This window comes from Canis lupus, chromosome 23 (assembly GCF_048164855.1).
Source record: "Canis lupus baileyi chromosome 23, mCanLup2.hap1, whole genome shotgun sequence".
Taxonomy (NCBI): Eukaryota; Metazoa; Chordata; class Mammalia; order Carnivora; family Canidae; genus Canis; species Canis lupus.
The window spans coordinates 25,119,813-25,136,400 of record NC_132860.1 but is presented as its reverse complement, the minus strand read 5'-3'; the positions used below and the strand labels follow the sequence as shown (position 1 = coordinate 25,136,400).

Below are 16,588 nucleotides of genomic sequence, written 5' to 3'. Positions count from 1 at the left end.
GCTGGCCCTTGCTCATACTTTGTTCACTCTCCTTGCAGCTCCTACCCTGCAGTGCAGTGTCCGGCAGCGCCTGACGGAGCCACAGCATGGCCTAGGATCTCAGAGGTTGGTAGAGGGCGAGGCTGGCCACTTCTTGACGAGCCGGGTCTCTCTGAGGCGAATGCGCAGCCTTTCATCTGGACAGTCTTTCAGTTCTGAAGGCCACGGGACCAGCTCTCCATCTGCCTCTGCTGCTTCTTCTTGCTCCTCTACCACCACCTTCACTACCTCCTCCACCATCACCACCTCCTCCACCACCTCCATCACCACCGTCCATGTCCACCCTGTTTATTACCACCACAGCACTTCCTATTTCCTCCAGATGGAGCCCTACCCCGACCCACCCCCTTCTGACAGCAGCGCTGTGATGCCTGGGCATTCAGAGAGCTTGGGGTATCGGCTGTCTCTCTTCTCTTTCTTTCTTCCCATCCTTCCCATTCTGCTCCCTTTACCTTGGCCTCTGTGTGCTGGCTGCTGCTTGGTCAGCTTTGGGGGGTGTGCAGTGGGGCATCTTCTCCTTGTCCTGTCCTTTCCCAGTCCTGGGGCTTCTTCTTCCTGTCAGCCTAACTTCCTACCACTTTGTGCCCTTCTCTGTTTGGGGTTTGGTGACTCTAAAAATGAGTACGATGCCCCTCCCTCACAGGCCTATCTATCACACTTTGGCCTAAACTATGCACCTTCACATCCGTTGTTTCCATGGAGGCCTTATTTCCTTTACTCCTTTGATAGAACAGCTATGGATACCTGCCCTGGGCCAGGCTTTACTGGGTATGGGGATTCATAGATGATAAAATACAGTCCCAGCTATCAGGAATTATAGTCTGGTCCAGGAAAGATATAGAAATAATTATGGAGCAATTTGAGAAGTACTATGGGGGTGTTGAGGAGGGAGTGAGTAATAGTGTGCCCCTGGGTGGAGCACTTCACAAAAGACACAACATTTGTCCTAACACCCTGTGTGCAGGAAAAGAAGAAAGTGTAGTCTAGGCAGAGGAAGGCTGATGTGCAGAGGTGTGGAGGTTCAAGAGAATAGGATGTATTTGTGGTTAGAACCTTGGGTGTATGTTGCTGGGAAGGGGTAGCAGAGGAAGTTAGGAGGAGGAAGGGCTTTGAGAGGCTGGGGGCTTGGGCCATTACCCTGCAAGAGATGGAGAACTGCAAAAGGATTTCTATTTCTTTTTCTTTTTCTTTCTTTTTCTTTTTCTCTTTCTCTTTTTTCCTTTCTCTCTTTCTTTCTCTCTTTCTTTCTCTCTTTCTTTCTTTCTCTCTTTCTCTCTTTCTCTCTTTCTCTCTTCCTCCCTCCCTCCCTCCCTCCCTCCTTTCTTTCTTTCTTTCTTTCTTTCTTTCTTTCTTTCTTTCTTTCTTTCTTTCTTTCTTTTTCTTTCTTTCTTCTTTCTTCATGAGAGACATACAGAGAGAGGCAGAGACATAGGCAGAGGGAGAAGCAGACTCCTTGTGGGGAGCCTGGCGTGGGACTCGATCTCTGAACCCGGGATCATGTTAAAGACTGTATTTTTTTGACAGAGAGAGAGTGAGCGAGCACAAGCAGGGGGAATGGCAGAGGGAGAAGGAGAAGCAGGCGCTCTGTTGAGCACGGTGCCAGACCACATGGGGCCCTGGACTTCAGGACCCTGGGATCATGACCTGAGCCGATGGCAGACTCTCAACCGACTGAACCACCCAGGGGTCCCCAGAATTGCATTTTAGAAATAACATTTTAGTGGTCTGTATAAAGAAGAGAAGGAGAGACTACAGAAATTTGGAAGTCGCTGTGGGAGACCAGTAGGGGAGGTAGTGAGGTCTAGGCATAGAAAGGAGAGTATTAATTTGGCAATTCACTGGGAGGGGTACAGGAGAGGGAGGAGTCTAGGATGACACTCAGGTTTCTGGCTTGGGCGGCTGAATGGATGTGGTACCCTTCCAGGAATTAGGGAACTGAAGAGGGGAGACAGGTTTGGGGTTTTGGACAAGAAAAGTTTATATAGGTGGGGCCAGCATAAAGTACTCATTTAGAGTAGGAATCTAAGGTTCTGAAGGGTCATGGAATGTTCCCCAGTTATTTTCCCACAGCTAATTAGGAACAGAACAGAGTAGAACTTGGCTTTATATTCCAGGACACTCTTCGGGTATTTTTGTCCTTCCACGAGGTCTCAATCAGTGAACTGTGTAAGAAGTGGTGAAAGGCTTTCTCCCACAGCTTGGTCTGGCAGCCGCAGAGCCTTTCCCTACTAAGACCTCAGGAGATCGTCTTGGATCAGAGATGAGAGCCTTGACCTTGCCTGGAACAAGCTTCCAAGAGCCTCAGAAAGTCCCTCTCCTCTGGAGGGACCTCTCATCTCTGAAGTTGTGACATGGCCCAGCCCTGCACTCTGGGCTGGGCAGCAGGCTGCTGCAGACTTTTGGTCCTGCTTCACCCTGGATGCCAGTGTCTCTCACTCTGCTCCTGGAACCTCTGGATAGTTGTCCTTGAGGGCTGTTCTTTGTCTTTCACTTTCACCAAGCACAGTGGCTCCTCTTCATTTTCATCCTCATTGTCATCCAAAAGCTTAGGCAGGGAGACTGCACCTTCCCACAGAGGGCCAGAAGACTGGATTGGGGTTTGAGCCCTAGAGGACGCTGTGAATTTCCTGCCCTAAGGCCCAAGCTGAGGGCAGTGGGGAGGGAGAGTGGGGAGGTACTTGCACCCACTTGGCCTGTTCACTGCTTAATTTTCTTTTGCACCATGCACCAGAGGATCATCTCTAAAGACAAACAGACTCTCTAGTAAGGTTAGTAGCTTGGTATGTGAGCCCAAGGCAGCCAGCCTTTGGGGAGGGACACCCCTGGCCTGAGTGTCTCAAAGATTCAGGGAGGGAAAGTGAGCTTGCCTCAGCAGGCCTTTTATCTCCTGCATCTACCTGAGCTTCCTCCAGGCTCTTCTCTGGCTTTGGAAGGTCTTAGCTTTTAATTGATGACAAGGCATGGAGGATGGGAATCATGGCCGAATGAAGCTGTGGGCCACAGGGAGTGAGGCTGGGAGGGTCCCAACCCCCTGACCGCTCTCCGTTGGCATTAGAAAAGTAAGCTCCTGGGGTCCCCGCCTTGTCATCATCGAGGGCCCCTTTCCCAGTGCGGTGGCTCCCCAGAGCTGCCTTGGCACCCCACTCAGTGGTTCATATATGTGTGGAAAAGGCAGGATATGGAGAGGATCATCTGGGAACTTAGGGAAACTCGGCCACATTTAGACAGAAGCAAGGACAGTGTCAGATACATGAAACCAAACATGAGAGTGAACATGAGTAAACAGTAGAGGATGTGGCTGAAACAGTATTTATAGAATGGAGTTGGGACTTTTCTCCACTGTTGTCTCCAGGAAGATACTGACCCATGGGATAGCTGCTCAATTAATTGTTTCCTACTGAGAATTAACCCTACAATAGCTATGAGTCAACCTTCTGCTTTTGCTTATTTATTTTCCGGGCCTGGTGCCCTCCCTTATTTTTGACCCACAGCCTCCTCCTTTCCAGGTCCTGTGGCACTCCCCTTCCGCGCCTGACTTTCTCCCTTTGCTTCCTGACTTGGATGTTTCCCTTATCCTCTCCTCCACCCTGTTGTGGGTTCTCCTCTGGGAAAGCAGAGGGAGAGTTAAGGGACTGGCAGGGGACTCCCTGTAGAGGCAGGAGAGGAGGCATCTGGAATTGGTTCATGGGCCTTCTTAGGAATAGCCAGCCCCTTCCAGAGTCTCAGCTCTCTGGACTAACCTCTGTGTGTGCATGTCCAGTGTGCTGTGCCACATCCCCATAACTCAGCCTTGCAAAGAAGCCTCTTGTGATTGGCCCACATATGGATTTTCCAGCTTGACTGGCCTCATCATCTCCATTCCCATAATAACTTCCTACATTTCCAAGTGATTTGCCAACATGTTTGATCCTCCAAATACCCTTGTAAGATAATTGAATTGGTGTTACCTGCATTTGGCCAAAATGGAGGACCAGCAAGGTTAGATAACTTGTCTTAAGGTCACACAACAAGCATCAGGCAGAGATGGAAATTATGACTTCTAGTGGCAGCTCTTCGGAACCACTGCTACTTAAAGATCAACCTCCTGTCTTTCTGCACCTGTCTACGCTCTCCCTCTCACAGAGCTCTGAAAAAGACACCCCCTCCCTTTCCCAGCTGCCAGCAGACTTTGGTTTGAACTTGGAAGTACTTCTCTGTGACCCACTTTGAATCCTGTGAGAGGGTCGAAAGAGGCAGCTTCCTGACCTTTTTGGGGTGGATAAGTGACTGTTTGCAAGGCTGTCCTAACCTTCTCCTCCCCAGCCTGGGTCAGGCCCATCTACTGCATGTGCCTTGTTCCTTGGGGTCTGGCCCAGACTGGATGTGTCCCAGAGTGTGACAGGAGTCAGTTGTGGAGGAAGGCATAGGAAATGGTGACTCAGAGCAATATGTGGGTTCTGTGTTGGCTTCGGGTTGAGTCCTAGAAATCTAGCCAGCTGTGGGAAGGCAGAAATTTTATTAAGGAGGATGCCTGGGGGATTTAAGCCTCTGGTTGTACCAGTTTAGGGCCTAGCCACTCAGCAGGGTGGGGGGTTGTCATTAGAAAGCCCTTTGCCAGACAGATGATGGCGTAATGACTTTTGGTTTTGCTTCTTGTTTGTCTCTTCTTTCTCCATCACTTTTCCCTTTTTTTTTTCTCCCTTCGTCCTCCTTATTTCTACTTGCTCCTCCTTTTGCCTTCTCTCTCCCTGACTTTTCTCTTTCCCTGTCTCTTTGCCAACCCATCTCCATCCCCTATTCCTGCCTCATCTCTTGTCCTGTACCTATGGCCTACTCAACTTCCTTCTTTTTTTTTTCTCAACTTCCTTCTGTTTCTCATCCTTCTCTCTTGCCCGCCTGTCTGTTCATCCTCTTTTCTCTCTCCTACCCCTCTTTCCATGCCCATTTCCCACCTCACTTTGTCTTCTCATGCTGCTCCTCTCTCTCTCCACCTCTCTCCCACCCTCCTCCCCTTTATGTGTCCCTTTCTTCCTTTCTGCCCTGTCTTGTAGGGATTTGACCCTTTCCGATTCGGAGTCCTCCCTCCACATGAGTGACCGCCAGCGTCTGGTCCCCAAGCCTCCTCAGATGGTCCGTGCTGTAGATGAGGCCCTCAGCGCCATGACCTCCAATGGCAGCCACCGGCTGATTGAGGGGGTCCACCCCGGGTCTTTGGTGGAGAAACTGCCTGACAGCCCTGCCCTGGCCAAGAAGGCACTCCTGGCGCTGAACCACGGGCTGGACAAGGCCCACAGCCTGATGGAGCTGAGCCCCTCAGCCCCACCTGGTGGCTCTCCACTTTTGGATTCTTCCCGTTCTCACAGCTCCAGTTCCCCAGATCCAGACATGCCATCTCCGATTGGGGACAGCCGAGCCCAGCAGGCCAGCCGAAATACACGCATTCCCCATCTGGCTGGCAAGAAGGCTGTGGCTGACGAAGATAATGGCTCCATTGGCGAGGAGACAGACTCCAGCCCAGGCCGGAAGAAGTTTCCCCTCAAAATCTTTAAGAAGCCTCTGAAGAAGTAGGCAGGATGAGAGTGGCAGTGGCGGGACAGCTTGTCCTTCCCTGGTCTTCTGCCTCCCCTTCCTCCCCTTCCAAGATACCTGGCCCCTAGGGTAGGGCATGGGAGGGGCTGGCCCAGGGGCCTGGGCACTGTACATACCTGCCCCCCTCATCCTGGGGTCCTCCAACATTATTTATTAACTGACCACCATGACCTGCCTGCCCTGCCGTGGGCTGCTGCCGCCACTCCCTCTCTACTTCAGTGCATGTCTTAGTTGCTGTCCCCTCAGCCCCCAGCTCCGCCTCTGGGGTCCAGCTTCTGTCTCTGCTGTCCCAGTTTTGAAGTTTGGTTTCTTGTTTCTCTGTTTCCTGCTTTCAGGCTCCTCCCTCCCACCACTCCCCAACTTCCCCTAGCAGCTAGGGGGGGGAAGATAGGAGGAGTAACTTCTGACATCCGTGCCTCGGATCTGTTCCGCCCCACCTACGATGGTTCCATTTGCCTCACACTGGGGCCTAGGGCCTAATATTTGAGGTCTGTTCTTTGGGAGTTTAGTGGGCCTGAAGGAAACTTGGCCTGAAGCTTGCTTGAGCCTCCAGGGGCTCATGGGGGAGTGGAACACATTCCTAGAGAACAAGCTACTAGAGAATTTCGAAGAGAGGCTAGTCCAGGGGGGTGGGTCAGGAGAGACTCCTCTTAGTTAGGAGATGAGTAGATGCCAGAGTTGTGGGCCACAACAGTCCCCTTTTCTCTCTTCTCTCACCTATACCTGCCTCTTTCTTACCCCTGTTCCCCCATACCACAGGAGGGTTTGACTCTAAGAGGTGCTGCCCAAATGCTCCCTAAGCATCAGTACTCCTGGAGCTCAGGACAAATGGTTCCCCTGGCCATGGGAGCCTCAGCAATGATCCAGGTCTCTAATGGGGCCCTGGAATTGTTGGGCAGGATATTGTTGCATTTGAACCAAAAAACATTTTTAAATTGAAAAAAAAAAAATCTCCTGAATTTCCCAAGTGCCTGCACCACCTACTCCCTTTGTCAGACCCCATTTTCATGTCACTGCATAGCTTGGGCCAGAGGCTCAGAAAGGACACAGCTGGTTTAGGGAAGGGGGTGGCTAAGGAAGATGGTGTCAGTGACCTCTTCCCTCACACCCTTTCCACCCTCTAGACAACTCTTTTCCTTACCTGTTTTTGCTATGGCTGTAAAGGTATTTTCCTTTTGCCCCACTCCTTCCCATGCCTTTACTCTGGGATCCTATTTTGGGCCTGGGGTGCAGGCACCTGGGGCTGGTCTTAGGAGGGTGCTAGGCTGCAGACTGCCTTGTACCCCCTGGACACCCTCACATGGTTTTTCTGTGTTATTTCATAAGACTCTTTGAAGTCCAATAAAGCATGTAGGAGATTTTAACCTCTGCTGGCTTTGAGTCTCATGGTGTTCTTTGTGGCATAGCAGACAGGATAAAGAAGAGCCTGTTTCTCCCTGGCCAAGGAAAACACTGAAACTCTACCACACACACCCAAAAGCTCTCTGGAGAGGGCAGCCAATTGAAATGCAGGATGCTTGCCTGGTTAAACTTGAATTTCTCATAACTAGTAACTTTTTTAGTGTAATTATGTCCCTGCAGCATTTGGGACACATTATTTTTGTTTGCTCAATCTGGCTGCCCCATCTTTGGGCTTTCCTGAACCTATCTTTACTATGGCTTTGCCTGTCACCCATGACTTTTAGAATTACTTCACAGGGAGCTTGGGTGGCTCTAGAGGGCACACCTAGGGAGAGATACCACATGAGCTTTCATAAAAATCAGTTTGTGTAGCCCAGATCAGAAGCTTCTACATCACTCTTGCATATTACGTCTTTTACCTATTCCTACCCCCCACATTCACTCACCAAGCACTCTCCATTCTGCGTCCACAAGGCCTAATTGCTAACCGTCCACCGGAGAGTTATAAAAGCAAATGGGTCATGGCCCTGCCGTGCCCAAAACTCTCCCAGAGCTCCCATCCGCCAGGATAAAATCCAACGCCCTTGGCCTAGCAAGGCTCTCTTTCAAGGACTGAGGGCCAGATCTCCCATCTAGGAGGAGCGTGGTGCTCCCGGCTGCCTCCAGCTAATGAATCGCAGGCCTCAGCCCACACTGGATAGCAGTCGGGTCATTACATTTTAACAGTCGTCAAGACAAGCAAGAAAGGGTTTGGGATGGCTGGGTATTGATTCCAGAAACACCCGAGTCGACTTATGCAGGGGCGCGCCAAATAGAGGGGCGGGGCGAAGCCAGGCGGGCTCTGCGCGCCCCGCCGGCTTCAGGACCCAGATTCGGCTTTGCCCACACTAAGTATGGAGGCAGGAGAACCGCGTTCCCGCCGGGCGTGCCCCACACCCAATGTGGCCGCGAGAAAGGCAGTTTCCAGGGCTCTGCCCATACTCAACATGGCGGCTACGGGGTTCGGCCGATTTGGGGCTATGCTAGCCCTGCCCACGGGCCGAGGCGCTGGCGGCGTCGGGTAACGTCATTCGAGCTCCGTCGCGCCGCTTTTGCGCGGCTTTTGCGTCTCGGGTGGCGGGAGCGGGAAGGGGATTCGGATTGTCGCGCCTCCGCTCGGTGGAGGAAAGTGCCCTCTGGCCCCCAAATCAGTCCTTGCACCTGAGCACCCCCGGGAACCGGACCCTTCGCACTCTACCTACCACCTTCTCGATCCCGCCGGCGCCTCGGAATTGCAGCCCCGTCTCGATTCCCTCAGCGCCTCAGCCACTAGCCGCGATGCACGTGATCAAGCGAGGTGAGAGGCCGGGGAGGGGGCGGCGGGTCAGTGGGGAGCAGGTAAAGGGTCGCGGGGCTGCCGCCGCCCCCGCAGTTGGCCGCGCCCGCCGCCGCTTCGGCTTCCCGCTCGGACCGCCGCGGCTTCCCGCCCTGTCAAGCCAGCTCGGCCTCTGGCTTGCGTCAGTGTCACCCTCCCGCCCCCCAGCCGGCCTTCGCTGTGAGCCCCCGCGGCTTGGTCATCCTGCCGCCTTTCAAAAGAGTAATACCTGCCCTTTATCGAGTAGTTACTCGGTAGTGCGCCGAGCACTTTCCCGGCAGTATTTATTAGCTCCGCTTCTCAGGTGAAGAAGCTGAAGTGCAGAGAGACGTTCGGTGACTGACGCGAGGCCACCCAGTGAGTCGATGGTGAGGCCAGTGTTCGAACCCGTGGCTAACCTCGGAGTGTACCGGAAAAGCCTGGGGCTGCTGACCTGTCCTGGGTCGGGGAGGAGCCAGAAAGAAGGGACTCTGCCCTGCGCGGGCCCCTGTCAATTTCCTGATCTCTTTTATGAGGGTGAAAAAGAACGGATCTTAGACCCAGGCATCCCTGGAATTTGCCCTTTGTAGGAGATGTGTTGCCCTCTGCCCCAGGAGTGGTCCCAGAGGAGTTTGGGACTGGGACTACGCATACAGAATCATCAGTGGGGAGGCGCAGACCACGTCTGACAGGATGGGAGCTCGGAAGAGCCGAGGACTTGTATTCTTCCTCAACAGCTGATTCCCATTAGTCTTCGCGAGTTCCTCCTTTTTGTGCCAGGCCTTTGCTTGGCAATGGGAAATTATAAGAGGAGACAGCCCCTGCCTTGGCAAAAGGTCTAATCAGATTGGAAAAACAAGAGCAAAACATACATTTGGCAGAGAACCGTATGAGGCAGGTCTGAACAAATTTTGACTTGAATCTACTTGCCTCTGTTAAAGCAATAAAGTTACTTCAAAATTGTGGGCACTTAGTACTGGTTGACTGACTGGATGTTTCATCCTCTAGGCTGTGAGTATTTCAAAGGTGGGGACTTTATGCCCACACTTAGCATTGGACTTGCCCTGAATAGGAATTCAAAGAATGAACAAGAACAGTTATTTTAAAATATAGGACATAATGAATGCTATGGGTAGGCAGGTGGTTGATTTGGTTTTGTCCAGGTTGTTTAATAAGAGCCAAGAGGTGGAGAGATGGACAGTGATGGCCCCTTTCCCAGTTTTTAGTATCTTAAGGACATCATTCTCTGAATTTCCCTAGTCCTCCGTTTTAGCTGATGAGACCAAAAGACCAGAATACATAGTACACTTTTATTGGTCCATTCCTGTGGTTGAGATGAGCATCTAGTTTTTTTAGAAAAAAGTATGGAAGGATGAGGATTCCCTTATGATAAATCTGTAACAAATATTAATTGAAAACTTGTGAACTTAAATTACTGGAGTAGGTAACGCCCCTGTGTTGTACTTTTAATTTTGGGGTCCACTTTGAAATACCATAGTTTAAAAAGTACTGCCTACAACAAGCTCTAAAAGGCAAGGCATATTTTGTATCTCATTCCTTCAGAGAACATAATTTGAACCAGATGATTCTCTGCTGGATTCTGACAATAGCATTCAGCACGGCTTGTTAATATGCAAAGTTGTGCTTGAATTTATTTCATTTTTGAAAAAAAGTTTTAAAAGATTTTATTTATTTATTTGAGACAGAAAGTGTGAGGGAAATAGCACAAGTGGGGAAGAGGGGCAGGGGGAGAGAGAGAAACAGACTCCTTGCTGAACAGGAGCCCAAGGTGGGGCTCCAACCCAGGACCCTGGCAGATACTTAACCAACTGAGCCACCCAGGTGCCCCTTATTTTTGATTTTTAATGTGCTCAGGACTTTTCTGTTTCTCATTTTTGGCATGCCAGTGAGTAGCAGACTAGCTACTGTCATTTTTTGTTAACGTTTATGTAATTATCCAGGAGGACAATGGGCGGTCAATCTAACTTGTACCTTAGTCTTCCCCCACTTACTCAGGGTTTTGCTTTCCACTGTTTCAGTTACCTGGACAACTGCGATCCGGAAGCAGATGATCCTCTTGAGTATTGTCAGCAGGTCAATGGTAGCCTAACTACATCACAGTGCCTACATCTTTCACCTCACTTTGTGTCATCACATAGACATTGTGTCATCTCACATCATCACAAGAAGGGTGAATACAGTACCACAAGATAGTTTGAGAGAAAGACCACATTTATATAACTTTTATTATAATATATAGTTATAATAGTTCTATTTTATTATTTATTATTTATCTATTAATTAAACTTTATCATAGGTATGTATGTATAGGGAAAAAAGTATATATAGGGTTTAGTACTTTCTGTGATTTCAGGCACACATTTTGTAACCCACAGTAAAAATCACATCTTACATCAGGACTGAGAACACATCAGTGTATGTGTATATGTGTGTGTATAAATTTTCATAAAATGAAACAGCCATTTTCAAAATAATTCCTTTTAAAGCATCTCTTTGTACTTTGATTCTCTCTTCTATTCCAAATCTGTTCTCTAGCCCTTCATCTCTTTTCCCTTATCTCCTTCCCTACTTTTTTCCTAATCCCCTTTGTAGCCCAGTGTATTATTTTACAAATCTGTGTGGATATTCTGCTGGCACTGAGAAACAATGGCGAGAAGGCAAACATGGTTCTGTTTTCAAAGATCTTAATTGTGAAAGATAGACACATTTGAAAACCTAATATAATAAAGTATGATAAAAAAATAAAAAAAATAAAGTATGATAAATATTCTGATAGCTAAAGTAAAGGCTCTAGGAGCCATTCATTCAGTTATTCAGAAAGTGTTTATTTAGTACTTCTTTGTGCCAGGAACTGTTTTAGGTACTAGAGATTACAGCAATGAACAAAGCAAAGTAGATCCCTTTTCTCATGGAGTTTACATTCTTATGTGGGTGAGAATGGTAAGTATACATAAGAAACAAGTAAACCAAGGACAAACATATGGTCTCATTCATTTGGGGAATATAAATAATAGTGAAAGGGAATAGAAGGGAAGGGAGAAGAAATGGGTAGGAAATATCAGAAAGGGAGACAGAACATAAAGACTCCTAACTCTGGGAAATGAACCAGGGGTGGTGGAAGGGGAGGAGGGCGGGGGGTGGGGGTGAATGAGTGACGGGCACTGAGGGGGGCACTTGACGGGATGAGCACTGGGTGTTATTCTGTATGTTGGCAAATTGAACACCAATAAAAAATAAATTTATTATTAAAAATTTTTTAAAAAATAATGTAAAAAAAAAAGTAAACCTAGGAATCAGTTAATTTCAGATAGTGATTAGGGAGATGATGACAAGCTGATAATAAAAGTGATTGAGAAAGTGATCTAGGATTAGATAGGCAGGGAATACCCTCTAGAGCTGCCGTTTGAGCTGAGCTCTGAATAATATTAGGGGCCAGCTATGTGGAGATTTGTGGGCTGAACCTTCCAGGTAGAGGGGATGGAAAGTTCATAACTTGTAGAAAAGGGATATCCTTGGTCTTACAGTATTGGCAAAGTCTTGCTGAAGAGACTTAGAGAAGGCAGTTTATATAAGAGGAAATCAGACAATTAGTATTCTGGAGGATTTCAGAAGAGGAAGAGGTCAGTTTGAGTTAGAGTGCTTGGGGCAGGTCTTGTGGATGTGATGAGAGTTGGAGATTAAGTAGGAGTTAGATGTATGGAAAGGTGAAAGAGGTACTTTTAGGCAGAGCAAGGTCCAGGCATTGATGTGGATATGGGGATGGGAGGCCCTGTTGGGACTTGATATTTCACAGGGAACAGGTGAAGAGGTGATAGGGGTCCAAATTAAGGAAGACTTTGCTTGAGAGAAGAGGATAATGTAGGCAGCAGGAGGCAGGGATTAATGATGTGATGAAGTCAGCATCACCATTTGGTTGCAGAGTTCACCAAATGGAATGATAGTCTAGAGAATGGTCCCTTAGACCACTAGTCTGCCTCCCTCTTCCAGTGCAAGTTAATATAATAGCTGTTGTACTTTTTGTCAGTTTCCTGATTAATGTGGCAGCTACAAAATCTGTTTGCTAATATTGCCTTATTGGTCACCTGTCAGCTTAGTCAGTCAGTTGGTAGAGCGTTGAGGGGATAGTCCCAGGGAGAGCCAGTAGTAAATTTACTCTGTTGCAGAGTAACACTGAATATGTGAGTCTGGTCAGAAGGGGAGATCACAATAATGATCAGAAAGAGAAGGGCTGTTTTAGTGGTCATATATCCATGCAGAAGAAAAAGTAACTTGTTTTATTGATGATAGGTTAGTAGTGATGTTTTAGGATTGATTTATTCTTCAGACAGCCACTGAGCTAAGTTTCAACATACAGATGTGAATGAGAAAGCCAAGTGTAAACACATATTTAACATGTTGTCCTTTGGTTACTAGTTAGAAAGGATTGGAGGGACAAAGCGATAAACTAACATTTAGCCTTTTGTGTATCACAGATACCGTGTTTGATGTTTTCCCAATAAGAGCAGCTTTTTAAAAATGAGATACAATAGTTGTAATTATATGAAAGTTTTTAAGACAAAAACACTTTTTACCTTATCTCATTTTGTTGTCACAGTAAACTGAAGAAGAAGAGATATGATAATTATCCCCATTCTGTAAGTGACGATCTGTAATGACTGATCATATTATGTAGCTTGCCTAAGACAAGCTATTTACTGGTTGGTTATATTTGTTATTCTTGGTAGGAGTAAATAAATAAAGGTTGGATGAGCTACTACTGAAGTTAAACTAAGAATAATAGGACTTTGGAAAGACAAAGAGGAATACGTTCAAAGTACAGAACTGTAAAAGGACTAACTAGATAAGGTCAACATATATTTGCTTACCATATTCCCAAAATATGAAAACTAAGAGGTTGCAAAGAAACTGAACAGAAACTAAGACGTTGTCTCTAGAAAATTGTCTTGAATTATATATAGAAGTACTTCTTGGGGCACCTGAGTGGTTCAGTTGATTAAACATCCAACTCTTGATTTTGGCTCAGGTCATGATCTCAGGATCCTGGGATTGAGCCTTGCATCAGGCTCTGTGCTCAGCATGGATTCTGCTTGGGATTCTCTCTCTCCCTCTCTGCCCCTCCCCTGCTCATGCTCTCTCTGTCTCTCTAAAATAAATATATACAAATTTTATTTATTTATTTATTTTTAATATTTTATTAAAATTCAATTTGCCAACATATAATATAACACCCGGTGCTTATCCCATCAAGTGCCCTCCTTAGTGCCCGTCACCCTTACCTTATCCCCCCTCTCTAATAAATAAAATTAAAAAGTAAAAAAGAATACTTCTTTACATGGTGTGAGGTACGTTCAAAATCATTAATTGCCCTAGAAGAGTATGTGAGCCAAATCTATCATGAAGGTGTTAGAATGGAGACAGGTTTTAAATCATTTAACATTTTGTAAATATTTGAGTTCCTACTGTGGGCTAAGACTTAGTTCTTGGTCTTGGCACTGGGGAATATTGGTAAATAAAACATGCAAAAATCTTTTTCCTTCTGGAAGTTATATGCTAGTGGATGAGTAGGGAGACTCACACAGTAAACAAATACATAAGTAAAGTATATAGTATGTCAGATGATATACTAAGTGCTATAGAGAAAAATAAAGCAGAAGAAGGATGAGGATAAGAAGAGCAAAGCTGTGTTTGGGGCATTGCAGTTTAAAATAGGGTGATTAGGGAAGGCTCATTGAGAAGATAACTGACCAAAGACCTAAAGGAGTATAGATAGTCAGGAGGCCAGGGTTGCCAGGTTAGAGGAAGTGAAGAAGGTAGGAAAGCAGGAGTTAAAGTTGGGGAAGGGGTACACAGGACAGATTGTGTAGGATTCTATGGAATATTTAATGATTTTGACTTTTTATTCTGAAGGAGATGATAAACCACTTGAAGGGGTTAATGAAATGATTTTGACTGAAGTTTTAAAGAGTAACTCTGGCTGCCATGTGGGACAAAGGGAGAAATACTTAGAAGCAAGAATCCAACTGATTTATATATAATGTAAGGGAAGAAGGGAAGATTTTCTGTATAGAATCCCTACTTTTTGATATAAAAATAATTTCTTGATGAATCTGTTGGGGTCTGAATCTTTTATCAGTGAAATAGCATCTTATGTTAGTCAATTTTAAAAGTTTATTACTGTTGATTACCTTTGATTCTTTGACATTCTTATCTTAATGAGTGCTAACATGAATTGCATGGTTTGATTCTTCAGATGGCCGCCAAGAGCGGGTTATGTTTGACAAAATTACATCTCGAATCCAGAAGCTATGTTATGGACTTAATATGGATTTTGTTGATCCTGTAAGTAAATATGGTATTCATTCATTCATTCATTCATTCATTTAGTTTTTAATATGGTTTATATTTAAACCTCGTTTCATGTGATTCTTTTTACTAGTCTCTTATCTCTTATCATTCACTTGCTAGACATTTAGATTAGGTATTTTGGTTATAGCCTTGAATATAAAATGTGAATTCATTGCTTAAAACTTATTTTCTAAAACAAACCAAAACAAAACTTGTTTTGTAACTTTTGGTCCTGTTCTTTTCAGAGAACTATCAAAAAAAAATTTCAGAGAATTATCAAAAAAAAAATTATCAGAGTGCAAAGAGGAAAACTTAACATTTCATCTTATTCATAGGTGGATGAACTATTCAGAAGCAAGTTGCTCTTTTTCTCATTATTTTTTGTAACTCCCCTACTCTAGACCCTCATCATTTCTAATCTGGACTGCTGTCTCTAGTGGTCCGTAAAGTGTCCTCCTGGTCTTCCTCCAATCTTGCCCTTTTCAGATATATCTTACACCTAGCTTCCAAAATGATCTTCGAAGTGGAGTCTCTAAGAACCCTTTTTCCAAACCTGTTCATATTGCCCAAGCCTTATTTAGGTGTTTTATCTGTACTGCTCTGGCACTTGTGCTGGCTTCCCAGCATTAATCACATGATATGGAAATTAATTATATGTCTCCTCACCTAGAATCAAGAGTGGGCGGTGTCTTATTCTTGTAATATCTGCGATGCTTGGCATGTATGTAATTAGATACTTGATAAATATTGAATTGACCAAAGTGTTCAAAAGGAAATAATTTTAAAGTTGTTTAAAATATGCTTATTATAAATTCTCTCTTATATTTAGGAATACAAATAATAATATAAATAAATATTTAGGAATATAAATAAAATATATTTATATTTTATTTTTATATTTAGGAATTCTAAACAATAATTAGAATAGTAGAATGGTAGAATTGGAATGAATCTGAGAGATCATCCTATTTCATCTTCCTGTTTTAGAGATAAAGGTTCAAAGAGAAGGGGAGTGACATACAGATGACTTGTTATTTTACCCTGAGTTCTGATTACTTGCCATGTAGCACCAGAAACTATTCAGAAGACTTCTCTACTCTTTTACTGAACATAACTTATCTCTTGGATCTGAGAAGAAAGTGATCAGGAGTGTGGGCTTAGGTATAATATAAGTAGAATAGATTATAAACTAGTAATACACACACACACACACACACACACACACACACACACACATTTGAAAGGGGCATGCTTTGGTTACCTGGGAAGTGCATTGATTTTTCTGTTGAATTATGGTGTCTTTTAAAGATTCAGTAAATAAACCAAAATTTGTTTTTCTTAAAAATGTATATAATAATTTATGCATTATGTCTTTTAAAAAGAAGAACCTCTTACAATATGGTCTGGAAAACAGTGAAATGTAGTGAGGTTGAATGGGACGTGGAGTAGGAGTCTTAGTAACTGTGGGCAAGCCCCAGTATCCTGAGCTTCGGTTTCTCACGTAAAGTGGTGATGGTAATAATACCCATCTCATATGGCAACTGAGATGTCAGTGAAAATTGAGCTACTTTGTATCATGTGAAGTGCTAAGAGTAGTCATTAAATGATTTACACCTTCATCTCTTTTAATCGGAATGATTAAAGTTTGATTCATTTGCTTTCTCAGACTGGTCCTTAGGTAAAATTGGCAGAAAATGGGTAAGTTTGTAGCTCAAACCCTAATCACAGAGGGAGAATTTGAGTGAAAGATGAGGAAATACTAAGAAAATCACTGGTTTGTTTTTAACTATTTTCCTGAGGCCATTACTCTTTATGGAAGCTATACTACGGTTTCCCTTTGTTTGATGACCCCTCTTCATTGCATATGTAGTATGTATTTCC

The 16,588-nt window shown here is 45.3% G+C and overlaps 2 protein-coding genes across 6 annotated transcripts in view; both read left to right on the top strand.

Moving 5' to 3' along the window:
• The window catches only part of STIM1 (stromal interaction molecule 1), a 198,327-nt gene extending 191,352 nt beyond the window's left edge, over positions 1 to 6,975 (top strand). For 3 of the 5 annotated variants that reach the window (XM_072794359.1, XM_072794360.1, XM_072794361.1), the window contains 2 exons: positions 39 to 105; positions 5,070 to 6,975. In XM_072794359.1, the coding sequence (XP_072650460.1) occupies positions 39 to 105; positions 5,070 to 5,586 (584 nt within the window). In that variant the 3' untranslated portion in view covers positions 5,587 to 6,975. Of the gene's footprint in view, positions 1 to 38; positions 106 to 2,770; positions 2,808 to 5,069 lie in introns of all 5 variants that reach the window. The other 2 variants (XM_072794362.1, XM_072794363.1) reach the window with 1 other exon arrangement.
• Positions 6,976 to 7,990: 1,015 nt separating this feature from the next.
• The window catches only part of RRM1 (ribonucleotide reductase catalytic subunit M1), a 35,319-nt gene continuing 26,721 nt past the window's right edge, over positions 7,991 to 16,588 (top strand). Inside the window, exons 1-2 of the mRNA XM_072794358.1 lie at positions 7,991 to 8,344; positions 14,613 to 14,701. Of these exons, the coding sequence (XP_072650459.1) occupies positions 8,326 to 8,344; positions 14,613 to 14,701 (108 nt within the window). The 5' untranslated portion in view covers positions 7,991 to 8,325. The remainder of the gene's footprint in view (positions 8,345 to 14,612; positions 14,702 to 16,588) is intronic.